Source organism: Talpa europaea (genome assembly GCF_964194135.1).
Source record: "Talpa europaea genome assembly, chromosome: 12".
Taxonomy (NCBI): Eukaryota; Metazoa; Chordata; class Mammalia; order Eulipotyphla; family Talpidae; genus Talpa; species Talpa europaea.
Window position 1 is genome coordinate 60,410,504 of NC_140079.1, and position 19,912 is coordinate 60,430,415.

Genomic DNA, 19,912 nt, shown 5'->3' on the forward strand with positions numbered 1-19,912 from the left:
TTATGTGGTGAGTTACTCAGATTTGTGGGGACCATCTCATGTGTATAGGAGATGTACTACTAAACTTTTTTTTTTAACTTTTCTCAATCTACCTGCTTCTTGCTTGTCAGCCTAGAAGAATCAAAAGGGCTGTAGGCTGATTTCCTTTGTGTTCTGACAATTTGTATCCAACCCAGAGACACTTCACAGGCTAAACATTTTTTGTTTCTGAAAGCTGCCCTGGAAAGAGAATCCATGTCTCATGAGAGCTGGATAAAAGGTCAGAATTCTTACCAGGTCAGACTTCCAAATCTCTGTCCATTAGGTACAGAGGCATGGAATGATGAAATTGCTCTTCTCTCTAAATTTGATTGGTAGGAAAAAATATTGTTGAAGCTAACTTCTTGGGTATTGTGTGACTATTTTAGCTTTAAGAATTTTGTTCTTATTGACAATTCATTGCTTTTCATCACTCCTAAAAGACTTGACACTGGCTCCCAAAAGAAGGCTCTGTCTTCCTTTTTCTTTCAGTCTCCCTTGAGATTTTATTTTCAGGATTTTTTTAGAACTGAGATCTGGTCGTGTTTTGTTCACATTATGCACTATGTGAGGTTCAGGTAAGGTCTTCAAACCTCAAGGTACTGTTCTGCTCTATTCCATGGGTAGAAAATTTGGGTTCCAGGATCTTCCTCCCAAGTTGTTCCAGACTTGATGTTTGGAAAAGTTCCCTCCCTCCTCTATCCAAGGCTGTTTTCTGTATTGTCACTATAAGAAGGAAACATATTAATGTGTACTGAGATAACAGTTATTACTAAGCAAATCTTGGAAAGCAAAAAGCTACAAATGCCATTGGACATGGGTCAAGCATTTAAGAGCCATTAGAGTACTAGTCACCTCAGAAAGAAATCTCCCCTGGAAGGATGAACTGGTTACAGTTCTGGCTCCAAGACATCCATTCCAAAATTACAAAAAAAAAAATCTGTTATTCCAAAAGGTGCCTTTGGGAAAAAGATGATTTCATGGGAGGGATTCTGAAGGTTGGGTGATTGGTTTTGAAAAAGACATGTACATGTAAACAACTCTGTACTGCCAGGACTTAATCTCCTTACTTCTTTTCTATGAGAAGGCAGAACTTAAATATCCCTACCTTTGTTTACTGTGCCTGCCTTGGCAAACTCCCTGGCTCACCTTATCCCTTTCTATCTCCAACCTCCTTGTTTTAACATTGCAATTTACTCGGTTTTGGTGGTAAATTTGAATATATAAACTTGTAGTAAATTTGTATATATAAAACTTCTTTTTACTTTCTCTTATGAATCTGCCTGATGCCTGAAGAACCAAGAGGGCTATGGAATAATTTCCATTGTGCTCCAACAATAGTAACTGAGTCAGGCAGAAATTACCAAAGGATGCTAAAATCTGAATGAAAGTTTGACTACAACAAATAATTACACATTCAAAGCATCTCTCCATAAAAGTTCTTACTAAATACAAAAGGAAAAAAAATAAGGGAGACAGTTTGGGGACTCCCCTTAACCAAGTGATCAAAAAATACACTGAAGTGTTCAGGAACAAAGGAATATGATGTAAGCAATAAACCTCCAAATTTTTCAGAGAAAAAACTTTTACATAACGAGAAAATAAACAAATGTGGGAAAATATTAACAACTGCTGAATCTAGGTAAAGGGTAAGAAAGGTTTCTTTTCCCCTATAATTTCTTGTAAATTTAATTTTTTTTAAATAAAATATTTTTTCAGTCTGCAAGTCAAACACTGGTATCTTAATTGCACAGAAGGGTGAGTATCCTTTCAAATGTTTTACATTTGAGTATCTGTTTTATACACATTGCTTATTCATACCTTGTCCATTTTTCTATTGTGCTTTTCATGTTTTTTTTTTCCTTACTTGAATTAGTGTGACTTTTATGGGAATGAGTGTTTTATCATTTGTTGTGAATGTTCCAAGTATGTTCTGAGTTTGATGTGACTTTTTTGATTTAGCTTATGGTGCTTTTTTGCTGTTGCTATAAAGAACAAAATTTAAAAATTTCTATGCTATCAAACTTACCATTCTTCTTTTATGGGTTATATCTTGGTTAAATTTTTAAGCCACAATTTAAGTATTATAACTTAATTACTATGCTGACGACTCCTAAATTTTAACCTCAGTCTAACCTCTTTCCTAAGACATACAAAACAGTTGCAAGCCTCAAACTGAATATATCTACAACAGAATGCATGACCTTACCTCCTAAAATTGTTCTCTCCACTACTTTTGCAGTACAAATTCCCAGAAAAGGGACTGCTGAGTCAAAAAGTATTTGCAAAAAATATGCAATGTTGATAGATATTGCCAAATTCCCTCTCAAAGGGGTTGTACACCAGCAATGTAGCTGTTTCTCTGTCAACAGGGTATGAAATCAAACTTCTGGATATTTTTAATCTGACAAATTATAAATATTTAATCTGATAGATAAAAAAAGTCCTTTGATGTAATTTAATTCATGTTTTGGTTATTATTAAGCTTGGGCAGATTTTTATATATTTAAGGTAATTTGAAGTTCTTGTTTACTGCCCAGTTTTCTATTAGGGCATTAGTCTAGGTTATTGACCAACAGGAGTCCTTGATATATTAAGGAGATTTTGTGATATATGAATTGCAAATAATTTTCCAAAGTTTGTCTTTGGCTTTTGTCTTGTTATTTTGTTTTACCATGCAAAATTTTATTTTTTATTTGTATATATCAAATATATCAATATTTTCTTTTATGTCTTCTGGGTTAGTCAATTAGAAAGGTCCTCTTCATTTTAAGATTATATAGGAAAATTGCTCCATTCATCTTCTAATATTCTCATTGTTTTACTTTTGTATTTTTAAATCTTTGATCAATTGGATTTGTCCTGTAGTATAGAAAAGTGATACTAAAGTGTAAAAATGGACCATGTCTTTCTTTTGCTTAAAACCTTTCAATGGTTTTCTATTGCTCATAAGATTAAATTTCAAATTCTTAAAATAGTTTATTAACTCCAATGTGATCTGGCTCTGTTCTTTGTGTAAAATCATTATGTAACATCCTCCCTTTTGTTCCCTGAGTCTTACTGGGTTTCTTTCCGCTCCTCAAACTAGTTAGGTTTCTTCATGCCTCAGAATTTGGACGAGCTGTTCAGAACCAAAGTTAATTCTCTCTGTAATACACTGTTAAATTATTCTGTACTTTTTGTAGTACTGATTAACTGTTATATACTTGTGTAACTATGCAGTTACTGGCTATTTTTCCTGCTAGATTACAAGCTCCATGAGAACAATTACTCTAGGCATTCTGGTCATTAACACAGATTTTCTTCTCCAGTATAGTGGCTAAAATACAGCTTTAGAAATATCTGTTAAATGGAATAATAGGTTTGATGAAAAAAAATTTTGATAGCATTTAATTTCACTTTTTCTGATTATTAGTGTACCAAATTACTTCTGATCTATAATTTATTTTGCTAATCTATATAATAAGGAAGGAAATGCTCATGCAAATGACCAATACCAGGTATCCTATCAGACACAGAGCTCTTATGAATAAACTCCTTAGCCTTTTATGAATATGGCTAGGGAGAAGCGATCTATGAACTTTAACTTGTACTGACAGAACACAATGTTGGCCTCGCAAATAAAAATCAGGCTTAGACTCTATAGCAACTTACTTCTTTGATATTTTGAGTTAGAATCAGCAGTATATACCCAAGCAGATAGGTATCAGGGAGCAGATGTGAACTCACAGGGCTTGCCTGACAAATATGTTATGAATGAATTCAAACCACCAAGTACAACTCACCTCTTGAAAGTTATGTTGAGTAAACTTGTCTGCTATCCTTAGCAACTCACGACATGAATGTGTGTCAGCAAAAGCTCGAATGCCCAGGCAGTTAGAAGGATCTAATTGTCTCTTTAAGAACTCACAGCAGGCTTCCTGTATTTCTGCCAGCTGGAGGAGGCAAGCAGCTGGCAGAAGGGTCTGAACATTGCCCTCTTCCACAGTTATCTGGGAGGTATATGCAAAGTCAATCAGTAGTTCCATAGCCCTCTCATCTATGTCTCGGATCACTACTTCTGTCTGGCGGCTCTCTGCCAGTTCTCCTGTAAACATAGCTCGGAAGTAGGGACTACAGGCTGACAAAATGACTCGATGGGCATATATCTTCTTAGCGCCCACAACTAGCACCACATCGCATAATTCCCGGTGCTTTCTTAGAAGGTTAATCACTTCCAGAGTTTGTCGAGGGTGCTTGTCTGAGATATAGGGCATACGGGCAGGTTGGGGAACCCCTTCTGGAAGTTTGTTGGGGTCTCCAAGGGTGCAGCGACTTGTTACATCCATTCCAGTCTCTCCTGGTCGAATGTTGGTACACCTGCAGGAATGGGGAGAGGGAAGAGAGAGGAGATGGTGGCATATTATCACTACTGCTACAAAGTGTTCATACATCAAGAGATGGGGATGTTTGCAGATAACCAAAAAAAACAGAACTAGGTGCCCAAAGGGCTCCCAGTAAACAAACTCTGGAAGTCTCTTAAAGAATAAGCAGAATTCCAAATAAGAGCACTTTCAAATGCACTCCCATAAAATAAGGTACATTTTTTTAATCTCAGTAGCAGACAGACATCTTTTACAATTGCCTACAATAAATTAATAAAGACACATGGAAAACATTTGTAAATGATTCTCCGCATAAAACAGACCTATGAATTTTAATTCTTTAATCTGCTTTAACCAAAATTTTGACATTTACCATTTTTCTAAGACACAAAAATGTTCACTTCTCATTATTACTTGGTAATATTTAAAGTTCCTCCAAGGTAAAGCTCAAACTCTATAAAATATAGTCTGGTGCATGAAATTATCAGAAGGAAAATAGGCCAGAGTCCAAGAAATTAACTTTATATGTACTACTATATTTCCTTTATTCTACTCTACAGTTCTCACAGTTTATATAATCACAATGGTTCTGAATAAATAAAAAACAAAACTAAAATTAAAAAATCACAAGCACAGTAACTAAAAGTAGCATGTTAGTAGAGTGCTATAGTTAATTGCTGAGGGTCAAACATAATTCAGAGGATTCTATGAATGAGAGGAAAGCTCAGAATTAAACTCTGACATGGAAGAAAACTGAGGTATCAATTATTGGATAAACACATGCTATTTGTCAGTATGAAAAGCTTTATATAATTTTAAGTCAATATTTATATTTCAAAAAAACTGCTATTAAATCAATCACGTGCATGTTAAGAGAAAATATAGAAACAACTGTCTAGTTATTTATAACAGTTAGTCCCTAAAATGGGAAAGAATCAAATCAAATATGTTAGAAACCATTACAGGGTTAAAATTCCTTCCCTTGCATAAGTTGGACTGAGTCAAACCACAGATATCTAAAAATGTTTTATCAGATCTTAAATTAGCACTTCTTTTTTCCACCCAACAGTGACCCTTGGATACAAACCTGTTACAGGTTTGCCCCACTATTTGAAAGTATAGTTTTCTTATAAATCCTTCCAGAAATGGCATAAAGTCTAGAAGCAAATACCATTTACATGGAAACATTTTTGAGTGTTCCTAGACCCAAAAATAACCTCTCCAATCATAACATCTAACATATAAAACCTAAAGTAACTAGTAAAAGCAAGAATGATGTGGTAAATACGTAGCCTGTATAAAGCAGTTTCCACAGAAGGAGCTTGGTGGAGCCACTCTTGCTGTTGGGGTGTATGCTGCTTTTAGAACGGCTATTGCAAAAAAATGCTCAACACTATTTTTGATATTCTGCCATTTGTCCTAAAAGCCAAAATTCTTTTGAGATATCTTTCTGAATGTAGTTAGTGAAAACAAGTACCAATGCAGGTCTTTCATAAAAGCAAAGTAGCATAATGTGAAGTTTGGAAAAGTAAGGGATACCTGTATCATAATTTTGATATTTACTAGGAATCTTTAGAGCTATAGCTACCATAAACTTACAAAGCAAACTTTGAAATCAGATAGACCTGGGTTAAAATCCTAGTACTGTCAATTCCTGGACAAGTTACTTACCCTTTCCAATGCTCAGTTTCTTTGGTTCTAAATGAATAAGGATCTCCCTCATAAGTAAAGATTAAAGAAGATAATTATTATAAAAACTTGTGTTCAGTGCTTGCTACATATTAAGCATTTTTAAATTATGCTGTTATAGTAACATAACTATCTTTATTCTTTTTTTTTTTTTTTAAGATTTTCTGAAAAAATTTTTTTTTTTAAGATTTATTTATTTATTTATTTATACAAGCACTGGGTACAGTCAGAAGCGCGGGAGGGTGAGAGAATTCACCAGAGCCAGAGCGGGAAGCAGAGCAGGCAGAAGGACCGAAGTACACTGCTGAGGGGAGCAGCGGGAGAGACAGGAGAGGTCTGCGCGCCATGTGGGACCCTCCTCCGGTGGCCGGGGAGCAGCCGGGGATTGAACCGGCGCTGCAGAGGCTGCGGGCAGCTTCGCAACCCAGCGCTCAACCGCTGTGCCACCGGGGAGGCCCTCTTTATTCTTTTTAGATAAGGCGGTTATGCTTCTCTGTATTAAAGTCAAATTTAAGTTAGTATGCTTCAAGAGTTTAAGTGAAAAAATCCCACTCCTTGCTCCAGATTATGACATTTCTGTTTTTGACTCTAAACTTACTGAGCAATCTTCAATGACTAATTCTTCCAAAGGTATCATGTTATTTAAAAGGGAGTAGGTACGGGCCTCCCTGTAGGCTAAAGTCTCAGTGCTACCAAGCTCTTGCCAGCCATTGGGGCCTAAGTTTGATCCCCAGCCAGGGAGCTAACCCACATGGTGCAGCAGACCTCTCCTGTCTCGCCCACTGCTCCCCTCATGAGTGTATTTCAGTAGATCTGCCTGCTCTGCTCCCCACTCTCTCTGGTGAATCCTCTCACTCTCCGCACCTCTGGCCTACACCCCAGTTCTTATCTGTATAAGTAAATAAAAATAATTCTTTAAAAAAATAGAAGTGTATAGGTGACTCCAGCATTACTGGATTTTAGTTCAGTTTCATGTGAGCCTCAGAAAGTAAACATCCGTGACAGTGTAGTTATAATATAGAGCAAGTCTTGTAACTGCCCTGAATGGGGCAGTATCAGTGTATTCCCTCCAAAGCTGCAGAACTGAGAACAATTACAGTACAGTGAAATACTAGAATGTTGAAAGAGTCCTCTGGGAAGGAAAGGAGACAAGCAGGGAAGAAGAAACTGCATTCACATTACAAAAGCATAATTTGAAAACAAAGAACATGGTTCTCCTTTCTCCAATAGCAACCTGTTTTTCCAAAGTATTTATAAATTTAATCTTTCTGTGCTTCTGCTTGCAGATGAGTATGTATCTTAGAGTACAAACTATTCATAATTCTGGACAGTACTGTTTATGCTTGATGATTTAGAGACTGAAAGCTAAGTAAAGAATACTTTTTATCACCCACATAAACAAACAAGAAAGCTTTTAACTGCAGTGCTTAATGGTGCCTTGTATGTAGTAGATGCTGGAAGAATAAATCATGGTTAGCAGTGGTACAATCTAGCTTCTTTAAAATGAACCACCATTAAAATTCCCAATGATACTGATGTTGCATGTTGAAATTAAAGCATTTTTATTGCAACCTTAATTATACATGTAAAGATGATAATGTTCAACTCAGGTATAGTTTTTTATTTCATTTAAGTATAATATGGGAGCTAATTTTTACATATCTACTGTTTTCTAAAAAACCCCTATCATCACTCAAACTTAGTCTATCCCTTGATATATTGTTATATCACCCCCATCGTCTTTGCTCTAGTCTTCCCCAGATCAATAAAAGGTAATTTCATTCTTCACATTGGCCTCTTTCCTTTCACATACCTTCAAATCCAATCCATTAGCAAATCCTATTACTTACCTCTACATAAGACCAAGAATCTTATTTCTCTACATCCCCACTAGCACCACGCCAATTCTGGCTACGCTCACCTTTTTCATATTTTAATAACCTTGTTAAGTGGTCTTCTTGCTTCTGCCTTTTCCAATTGATACTCTTCTCTAGACAACTGAAGTGATCCTTTAGAAAAGTGAGATTACTCTACTACTCTGCTCAACATACTTCAAATACTTATGAAAAAGCCTGTAAGGTGCACCATGTTCTACATGACTCTTCCTGTGGCTAACTGAATTTATCTCCTACTACTTTCTTTTTGTTCACTGTTCTCTACACACACAGACTTCCTTGCCATTGCTGGGCTCTGCCATGGCTTCTGCTTCAGAGCCTGATTTCTTCTTCCTGAAATGTTGTTCCCCCAAATATCTTCAGATCTCACTCACTCATGTCTTTCAAATCTCTGCTCAAATGTCCACCTATCAGACCACCTTATATGAATTAGCATCTTCTTCCCCCACCATTCTATATTCTTTATCTTGACAATAATATCAGGCTTTCTCCAACTAGAATGTAAGCTTCATGAAAACAAGGCCTTTGTTCTTTTGTTCACTGTTATATCCCAATGCCTAAATCCAGTGCTCATTAAATACTTGTTAACTGAATTCAACTTTTCTTTTTACCAAAATAAACTATATCCTCCAAACTTTTCCAGTTCTCTTGAAAGAACATTAGGTTTGTAGCCAGGCAAACAAGTTCAAACCCTTAGCCCCATTATTTATTAGTTATAATCTTAGGCAAATTACTTAACTTCTTTGATCCTCAAGTTTATCATTTGCAATGTGGGCATAATTATACCAACCTCACAAGGAGTGAATGTTGAGATTTGTCTGAATGTAGGTTTTGACTCCAAGCTGACTTGGGGAACTGGACTGAGTATTTGAAACAGAAATGACCCTGATAATCTAGTTTATGTGGTTGTTATTCATAGGTAGGAGAAAAACCATGGCTGTACTACGCTGTTGCTTTAGGAGAAGAAAGGAGAACAGAGAACAGGAGTCATTTGTAGGTTGAGTAAGGGGCATTTCATTGTAAATATTCTAAGGAGTTGTATTCAATTTTAGCAATTTAAGTCTAGAAGTTGTATTTAATTCTATGTATTAAATTGTTTTTCCTGTGTTTCTGCTATTTTTGTAAATAAGTACTTAAAAATTTAAGTCCACACCCCCTATCATTCTCCTCATATCCAAAGTATTCTACTGGCAGAAAAGTGTTGTTTTTTGCCCTTTTTTCTGGGCACCTTTGAAGGGAAATTAGAAATAGATTGTGTTCACACCTTGACACATCTATATTCACAACTACTTTGTTGGGAGTCTGATGGAATAGAGGAGAATAAGCTTATTGTCTAAGTAAAAATTCATCTTGAGAAACTAGAGATCAAGTTTATGTTAAAGTTGAGAGTTGATTGTAAAATATGCTTTTAGTAACATTTATTTAGCAAATAACAAATTATTTGCTTTTTCAATCTGTGGCTTTCTAGCCCAATACTAAACTAATGATATTACAAATATCCACAAAAAGAAACTGAACTCTTATTAACTTAATTTGCAAGACTAATATCTATAAACATTTTAAGTCTGAAAGAGGCCAGTGAAAAAACTATTCTGAACTCTATCCACAGTTAGCAAACTAGGGAAACCAAAGAGAGCTTCTGCCTTCTCCTACAAAATGAGTTTGTCAATTCTGGGAGAGAGCCAGTCTTTCTAAAACTCAAAGGGTATAAAATCTGCTAAATGACAACTTTAGCAAATTTTATATTCTTTTAGCACTTCTGAAAAGCATAACTCTAAGATAAATGTTACTAAAAGCATATTTTACAATCAACTCTCAACTTTAACATAAACTTGATCTTGTTGTACTAGTCATGTGCTCAAGGGGAAGGTGACCATACCCCAATTTTAAGTACAAAACCTGAATTCTTGTAAATAAATTAGCTGACACATCTTGTTAAAGCTGATCATCAAATGGTAGGATCAGATTTATATTCCATGATTTATGGAGCGTTTCTTCAGCAGGGTGTTAATAAGGAACAATGTAGCTTTATACACTGGTAGTATTACTGGGAGGACTGGAGAGCAATTTTAAGCTAGAGGGAAGTTGATCTGCAGAAGTTACACTGGTTGAGACAGAGAAGAGTTAGGTCTAAGATGTTGTTATCAAGGCAAAGCATCAACTAACCCTGGCATGCACCCTCCTCTGGCCTTGTTACTATGTAAATATAAGACTTCCATATTGATTAAGGCATTTTGAGTCAGGAATTTGTTTTATTTATAGTCCAAAACATTCAGATACCAAAAACACAGTATGTGTAAAATGTGAAACAATAAAATTAGTCACATAATCTAAATTTAATAATCAAATTGAAAATAGAAATTTGCCCTGGCTTTGATTGGTCAATTAGTTCATCCTCTTATATAGAGGTTCTTCCTCCATTATCAGATTTCAAATATGGTATTTAAATTATGGTCTGAGCATGAGCCCGTCCAGCTCCATCCATGTATCTTTTTTTTTTTTTTGAAAGATTTATTTATTTATTTATTTATTCATTTATTCATTCATTTATACAAGCACTGGGTACAGTCAGAAGTGCAGGAGGGTGAGAGAATTCACCAGAGTCAGAGGGGAGAGCAGAGCAGGCAGACTGATAAAGTACACTGCTGAAGGGAGCAGCGGGTGGCAGGATAGGTCTGCATGCCACGTGGGACCCTCGCCTGGCGGCCGGGGATCGAACCAGCACTGCAGAGGCTGTGGGCAGCTTCGCAACCCAGCTCTCAACCGCTGCGCCACCAGGGAGGCCCCATCCATGTATGTTTTTAACCAAGATGAAAATGCATAAATTGTGCAAAAATGAAAAATGATGTAAAAAGTATATAAAATTTTAAAAAATAAAAATAAATAAATTATGGTCTGAATTTTTGCTTTTTCTTTCAAATTAAATGAAAATGTAGGTAGAAGACTGTTTCTTCACTGTCTTATAGTTCAGTTCCTACCAGGCTGTTGTTTCTCTGATACCAGATATCAGAGGGTACTTGATAAAAAGGGGCCAAAGAATCACAATCCCTGGTGGTGTCCTTTAGAATTTTTAACTAGCAAGTAGGCAATTATAACAAACATCCAAGTCTGACTAATAATTGGCTTAGATCAATCTCTTTTTTCAGTGGAAGTTGATTTTTTAAAAAAGAATTATGTTGACCTAAATGGAAGAGGCATAATAGTGTGGAGAAAGGAATAATTCAAAATGCAGCCATTGTCAAACATATAAAATCTTTATTTCATATAATCCACATTTACCAAGTGTGAATAAATAAAAATTCTATAAAGCAGGCATCAAATATTTCATACAATTCCTACAAATGTTTTATATAATTTTGATATAAAACGGGCAGGAAAAACAGCTACTAAAATTTTCAATTATTGTTCTTTCACATTCTGGGAAAAGGGCAACTTTTATTTCAGAGACAGAAGGTGCTTTTAAGAAAATATCCATATAATGCTTTTAATTATAAAAGGCAAGGTGAGGGGCCCCTGGGATGATAAAGTGCTTTGTTTGCAATATTTTGGTGTTTGTTCTACTTTGACATTGAATTTGAGTGTCAACAGGATGATTGGTACTCTTAGTTTACCACAGTCCCCACCAATCTCTGACTTATGAATATAGGAACTACTTAAAAGATATATGAAATTTTTATTTTTTTAATTTCTATTCTAAAGTACCAGGGTTATAGCTAAGAGAACTGAAACTGCTCAGTATAATTAAAAAAATAGTAATTTGAAAGGGAGAAAGTTTTATGGGGAGAATTATAAGAGAAAGAAAAGGGAGACTGAGAGAAAAAAAATGGTGGCAGGTGGTGACTGAAGGAGAGAGTGAGAAAATGGTGGATGGCCAAAAAATTTTATGACCTTCTCCATTATCCCTAAACTTTCCGTAAAAACCTGAGATTTTCAATGGTGGTGATCAATGAAGGTGAAGAAGGAGATAGTGAATATGGATATAATTATTTTTCTCTTTAAGCAGACACATCTCTTCTTTCCACCGCCAAACATCCTTCTAGAAATACTCTATAATTATACAATGGCGTGAAGAGCCAGAAGGAGGAAGAAGTTTAAAAATATAATTAAAAAGGGAGAAAATAAATGATGGAACAAGATTCTTGAAGAGTGGGGATGTATAGAACCAAAATAGGGAGTAATGGATCTTAGACAAAAGGAAGAACTCACCATTAAGAGATCAGACAAAGAGTAGGAGGGGAGATAATGTGGAAACAGATGCATTTATTTTGGGCTAAGTAAGTGTCAGGAAGTTGGGTAAGTTCATATCTGATGGGTTCTATGTTTTGTTTTGTTTTGTTTTTTTTTTTTTTGTGACACTGGGAGCTGGGGGAACATGTCATTTGTTGCCAGTGAAAGGAATGGTGACAAGATCTTGAGAAGAAGGATGTGAAGTAGCTACTGTGGGGAATGAGTAAGCACTGACCAGGGACTCAAGAAGTATTTTTGGATAACACTGTTGTTCCAAATAATACTAAAGATCTCTGAATGTAGTAGCAGAGATTTTCTATGGTTGGCTTTACCCAGCAAGAATCAACAGCTCAGATAAGAGAATATCAATGTCCACATTATTTAGAGTTTGGAAATATTAGAGAAAATTGATAGATAATGGCTGCAGTGGTTGTGGAAGTGATCTGTGTAAAAACAGGCAAAAAACAAAACAAAACAAAACAAAACAAAAACCAAAAATGCATGTTGATTTTGCTTAGGTCAAAGAACAGACAGTGTAGGTTTTTAAGACATTATAGTCAGAAAATGAGTTAGGAAGTGTGATTTCAGAGTTTTCCTGAATAACATTAAGAATGAATTGTAGGAGTAAGTGAAAGTGAAAGTTATAAGAATTTAGGAAATCATGGAAAGATAGGATAGGTAAATGGATGAGTTATTCCCAGGAATACTGATATCTCCTAAAATGATAGCACAATCAAGTCACGTGCATGTAAGAAGCATAAACCAAAGAACAAATCAAGTATCTTAAATAGACTTCATGATTACCAAAGGAATGTTATGATTTTTAATACCTCCCTAAGCAAATTACATTTCTAATCACCCAGAAAGTATGAGTCAACTTCAAATTTCATAGCTATCATGCCATACATTCCTCAGATCTTTTATTCTAGAAGTAATAGTCTTAATTGAGCCCTGTTAAGGGGTAAGAATATTTAAAATAAAGCACAATAAAAAAATCTAGAAAACAAAGACTGCTTTGAAGGCATTTATAATCAACTCTTATCTCTTAGCCCCAAAGTTCTGTGCAATCTTTTTTTCAATTTTAATTTTTTATTAATTTTTTTCCTTACATTGTAGTTTTCCCACCACATCACCAGTGAACCATCACCATATTCCCTTCTGTTCATCCTTCCCCCCACCCCTCCCCCTCCTTTGCTGAATGCTTCAGTTCTATGCTTAGCTTGCTAGTTTTGACTTTTCTTGACTTTTTGTTTGGTTTCTCTATATTCCACATATAAGTGATATCCGATATTTTCTTTTTCCTTCTGAATAATTTCTGCTAGCACAACCCCTTTCAGCTTCATCCACATTGCTGCAAATGGCACGAGTTTGTCTTTTTTGATTGCTGAGCAATATTCCATTGTATAAATATACCACAACTTTTTGATCCATTGCAGAATCTTTCTTTAGCCTGAAATTGTGCTCTCAATCTAAATGAACATCTCCCCTTTATATTTCAACATTTTTGCTTAAACTTAGAAATCAACAGTCTGCTCTTAAAAAAGATTCAGCAAAGTTGATCCTCATTTATAGTCTTAAACATACTTGAATAGCTAGATAGCTACAGATTTGCGTATACAGCCCTTAAAATAGAAATAACATCTCAAAATGCCAGTCTGCTTACTAGCAGGACACCCACTAAACACTCCATTCCATACCAGAAAGTCAAGCTGAAAATGGGCCTCAAGTATCTCATCTCTACTTACTGTGCAAAATGAGTGTCACCACTGGGTACCTTGGCCCAGCAAAGCACAAGATAAAGGAGGAGGAGCAAACGACCAAGCAAGTAAGTTTTATACCTCTCAGCAACCTCCACTGACATGTCTTTGGCAACACATGTTACACAGCCAACCCAAAATGTAAAGAGAACTAAGATATCAGGCATAGTATTTAATTTTCCTGTGTTTATCTAGGGGAGGGAAGAAAGGAAGAGGGTATTGGGTAAGTGAACCTACAGTGCATACCACATCAAGAAACAGACAAAACTAGCAGATATATCTTATACCATTATTTTTAGTCATCCATTTTTAGACTGTCTAGAAAAAATAGTAAATTCTAAAGATAAGAGATTGGAATGGAATTTTTTTTGGTATTTTGAAATTGAATTCCAGAAAAAGTTCATTTGATCTTCATCATGAGTGAAAAATGGTCAATAAAAGCTATGGATACAGTTAAAACAAGACCCAAAGAACTAAACGTTTCTCATCCATTTTAGAATATTTACTTGAGTTCTGTCTTACGCCCACAATCACAGGTTGTGGTCCTGGGGTTTGGTATCCTTTTCTATTCTACTCACATTCATACCTACAACTCCCAGACCTTTTTCATAATGATACCATTCAGTTTTCAAATACCCAGTACAAACTTATATTCCAGTACATGCTGGCTATGGCTACCTGGCTGATTCCTGTACACAATCTTTGAGAGTATGCAGCAGAACCTATTCTTGGCTTACTGAAATCTGTTCTTCTTATATTTTGTTCCCACCATGGCAGCACCTCATTTCTCAAGCTCAAATCTTTGGAATTCTCATAATTGTTGCCTTTTCATGACTCCATATTACTCAAGTTCTTTCACATTTACTATTAAACAAACTCTAAGTCCCATCCTCTTCTTGAAATTCACAGCTATACTTCAGCTCATCAGTATTCATCTAAACCACAACTCCTTTAGATTACTTCCTTTGCCATCATTTCTTCCCACCTTCTAGTCCATGTCCTATGTTCCTAAACTTAAGCCCAAAGAACAAATCTGATCCTTTTAACAATGTCCACTGGCTCTTAAATACCTAAAAGGATAAAGATGAGAGTTTCTCCCACAGTTGCACCCTATTTTTCATAATTTCCTACCATTTCCTCTTCTTCCTTATGTATCCTATACTCCAGATATACGTACCATTCCCTAAATATCATACATTTCTAGGTTTTGATGCCTTTTTTGAGGGGGAGTGGGGACACAGCTGTTCCTTCTGTTTATGTTGTCTTTTATTAATGTCTTCTTTAAATTCTTATCCTTTCTAGAAGATGCAGCTCAAATGTCACCATCTTGTGAAGCTCTCCTCATCTCCACAGAGCAGAGGTCCTCTCCTCTGTGTTTACTTCTCTATTAAAATCCTGGGTATCAGGCCTCACTGGTGGTGCAAGGGGTTGTGGTGCAAGGGGTTAAGTATCAGCACTATGAAACTATCGCCAGTCACTGCAGCATGAGTTCAATCCCTGGCCAGAGAGCTAACCACAAGGCACAGCAGACCTCTCCTGTCTCACCAGCTGCTCCCCTCAGCAGTGTGTTTCAGTTAGCCTGCCTGTTCTGTTCCCCACTGCCTCTGGTGAATCCTCTACAACCCCCCCACCATGCATCTCTGACCTGTACCCCAGTTCTTGTATGCATAAATACAAAAAATAAATCTTTTTTTTAAAGATTTATTTATTTGTTTGTTTATTTATACAAGCACTGGGTGCAGTCAGAAGCGCAGGAGGGTGAGAGAATTCACCAGAGCCAGAGCGGGGAGCAGAACAGGCAGAAGGACCGAAGTACACTGCTGAGGGGAGCAGTGGGCAGCAGGAGAGGTCTGCGGCCATGTGGGACCCTCACCCGGCGGCTGGGGATCGAACCGGCGCTGCAGAGGCTGCGGGCAGCTTCGCAACCCAGCGCTCAACCGCTGCACCACCGGGGAGGTCCCAAAAAATAAATCTTTAAAAAAAAGAAATAAAATCCTGGGTATGTTATATTATGGTGTCTGTTTATATATCTAATACCATTACTTTGCTCTAGTATACCTATAGTACACAGGTATAATACATGTACTATACAAATGTTTGGTAGGTGAATAAAATAATTCCTAGTAAAATCAAATTTGGTTTTCTATTTATATACTTAAGGAAAAATGGAAGAATTATACTGCAAAAGGTTTAGTATCTCTAAATGAAGCAAATGATGACAAAATAACATCTTGGGGAAAGGGGCACATTTTGGTGAGATTGTAGATTGCTATAACATCTAAGGAGGGGAATCTGTCAATATCTACCAACATTTAAAAATGTGCACACTCTTTAGACAATTCTCCACAAGAATTTATTCCATACTTACATATCTGGGTAAAAATCACCTATAAGGGTATGTATTGCAGAACTGGTTATAACAGCAAAAACATTTGAAATAAATGTCTTTTAACAGGACTGGTTAACTATGGTACCTACAGATTGTGGAAAACTCTGCAAAGAGCTGATGAGACTCAACAACAACAACAAAGAAAATAATCCTGTCAAAAAATGGGCAGAAGAGCTAAAAACAAACTTCTCCAAAGAAGAAATACAAATGGCCAACAGGCATATGAAAAAATGTTCAACATCACTTGCAATCAGGGAAATGCAAATCAAAACTACAATGAGATACCATCTTACACCAGTGAGAATGGCACATATTAAAAAAACTATCAACAACAAATGTTGGTGAGGATGTGGAGAAAAAGGAACTCTCCTGCACTGTTGGTGGGAGTGCAAACTGGTCCAACCACTATGGGGAGCTGTGTGGAGATTTCTTGACCTACTAAACATAGAGCTTCCAAATGATCCAGCAATTCTACTCCTAGGTATTTACCCAAAGGACACAGAAACATCAATTCCAAAGAGCACCTGCACCCCTTTTTATAGCAGCACTGTTTACAATAGCTAAGCTTTGGAAACAACCCAAATGCCCAAAAATAGATGACTGGATCAAGAAGATGTGGTCCATATACACCATGGACTATTACTCAGCATTCAAAAAAGATAAACACATGCAATTTGCAGCAACATGGATGGCGCTGGAAGGGATCATGCTCAGCGAAATAAGCCAGAAAGAAAAAGAAAATTACCGGATGGTCTCACTCATAGCAGGAATCTAGAAAACTTAAACAAGGGACCAGGAAAATGAATAACTATAAGAAAGAGAAAATCAAAATCAACAAACAACTATGAACCAGAGACACTCTATCGGGGGTGGGGGGCAGGGAGGGGAGGGATCGGGGTCAAAATAAGGGGGTTGCAATTGTATGGGGAATATAAAAATAAAATTTATTTTAAAAAATAAATAAATAAAAGAATAAGGTCAATCAGTATGTATGTTACACTCTGTAAGACAAATTGTGAGGTAAAAAAAGATGCCAAAGAATATGCTGACATTAGTGTTTTAAAAAGGGGGAGAGAGTCCTATATATGTTTGATTATATATTACAATGCCAGTGAAAGAATACATGAGAAACTGCTTCATAGTGGTTGCCTCTGGAGAGGAGAAGCTGGGAATAACAGTGGGACACTTACTTTTCATTGAGTATTCTTGTATCTTTTAAATTTTTATCACATACACATACTAGGTAGTTAAATAAATGCAATAAAGCTTTAGTAATAAAATGCCAATCAATTTATAAAACTTTATAAAATTAAACATTAGAATAGTGCTAACAATGATTTTCAATCTTTTCTTGATCACTGATTGGCAGTCTGCAGATACTATTCAGTCATTCAAACAACTATTCAGTTATCATTAGGTGCAAAGATGCAAATATACAGAAGATATATAAAACTCAAAGAGCTCACATTTTAGTAGGGAAAATGAAGTATATTCAAATAATCTCAATGTAAAGAAGCACTTCTCATTTAAAGTTTCTCCAATAGCAGCTAAGTATAAATAAACCTACATTGCTTTCCAGAGCCTGCTTTCTGGGTTGCAGCAGCAGAATGATAGCCCAACAAGGAGAGGGCAGGGAAGTGTGATCACGATTTATCGCAGGAGGCAGGTAAAAGTAAAACCAGAGAGCAATGGATAGGCCAGTCTCCGGCCAAGTTATGGCGATGAAGAAAGAGCTGTAACTTAACAATTAATGGCACTAGAGTTCTCCAACATGATTCTGAATACTGGCACTATTATATAATAAAGCAGGAGGGGGGGAAGTCAGTATGAATGATTAAGCAATATTTTATATAGAAATTATGGGTAAATCAGAAAAATTCCCACGCTCTGTCTTCCTGTTTTAAAAAATAACAAGCTCTTATTTTAGCAATTACATAAGATATGACATTTATGGCAGCTGAGGATGAAAAGCAATCAGTGGCTTTGCAATATTAAAAGTTGAAGTGATGAAACATTAGTTACGTATATAGACTGTGAATTTTTTCATGCCCTTTGTAGTCAAATATTACTCAAAATATCCTCCCATAAAGTAGGATACAAACAAGATAACTGCAATTTTTTATATCCACATCTTTTCATGTGGAAATCTCAAGGCATTTGCAAGCATTCATTAATTCCCAATATCCTGGTCAGACACATTAGAGAAATAAACTGGGGCACAGAGCAGGTGAACAGCGCAAAGCCAATAAAAATCATTAACAGATTTGGAAAAAGATATATATTCTGGTTCTTGCTCTTGGTTCTAATTTATAAATCACAGCCCCATAATGAAGTGTTTCTTCTCTTAAAAGGTTTGACCAAGTTGTTTATCTTTGATGTTAAAAAAAAATTAGGTTAAATACAGTTCAACAAATGAGTTTTAAAAATGAAGAAAAAGAACTGAGTTGATTTTGCTTCAATTAGAATCTTAGTCTTATTTGTTAGAACAGAGTGAGAAAATACATTACTAAATGCTAGGGCTGGAGGGCCTATAATTTTCCACATTTCTCCACACACTGTTCTATTTTTCTGTGGTTTACTATGTCCAATGTCTTTTCTAGACCTCAATCTTCCCTGCAATGCGGCTATTTTAATTAACAGAACAAATGTATTATTGAACATCAATGAAATAACCAAAACCATAATTAGACATGCAGTATATGATAAATAATTCATAGTTACATGGCCACAGAACCTACATTCTACAGGGAATTGCAAACCATAATAAATCCATAATGTATCATAGTACACTTAATGATTATTACAAAAAAGTTACAACACAAAAAGAAAATTTAAATGTTAACAACTACATAAAATTCATAGTACTCTTCAGATTTGTGTTTTATATTTTACTCTTAAAAAAGCTATTAATTCCTGATGTTACTTTTGACTTATTTTAGAATAAAAATCACTAGTTCCAAGCAGAATTTGAAACTTTAAAAAAAAAATTCTTTTAAATGAAGCAAGGCCTGAATCATTATGCACTGAATTTCAATCAGTGAAACCGAAGGTTTTCATCCTAAATGCCTACCTGCGCATTGGCTTTCCTTCCATGCACCATGAAAAGTACCCTTCACCACACTCTAAAGCCGAACCTAAGACAACAGAAAAGCAGTAGCTTAATAAAAACTATTTCTGGTCTTTCCAACGTCAATCTCTATATAATCATTCATTCAGTGATCAATAATTTTATATCCTATTATATCACAGCCTTTTGCAGATACACAATAAAAACCTTTATCTAGTACCTTTCAGGTGACTATCACTATTATTATTATGAATGCTACACAGATTGTATGTGAACAGTGAAGAACTAAATAGGTCCATTGCTAAGTTAGCCTTGCCTCTCTTCTAAAAGCACTTGGTGACATTTAACTCTGACCTCACCAACAAGTACACTTACAGAACAGTTATCTGATAATCACGGCAACAATGAAATGATTGATCAGATAGGGAACATGCTGGTTTACCAACAAATCTGAAAGCTGTTAATTTGCCCCTAAATGACAGTATCAGGAAGTGGAATTTTCTTTT

At 35.8% G+C, this 19,912-nt stretch overlaps 1 protein-coding gene across 1 annotated transcript in view; it reads right to left on the reverse strand.

Annotated features, from left to right (window-relative positions):
* KLHL20 (kelch like family member 20) overlaps positions 1–19,471 on the reverse strand; it is a 41,974-nt gene extending 22,503 nt beyond the window's left edge. The window contains exons 1-2 of the mRNA XM_084250353.1: positions 19,410–19,471; positions 3,804–4,377 (exon numbers count right to left, since the gene is read on the reverse strand). Of these exons, the coding sequence (XP_084106479.1) occupies positions 3,804–4,377; positions 19,410–19,432 (597 nt within the window). The 5' untranslated portion in view covers positions 19,433–19,471. The remainder of the gene's footprint in view (positions 1–3,803; positions 4,378–19,409) is intronic.
* Positions 19,472–19,912: the final 441 nt, after the last annotated feature.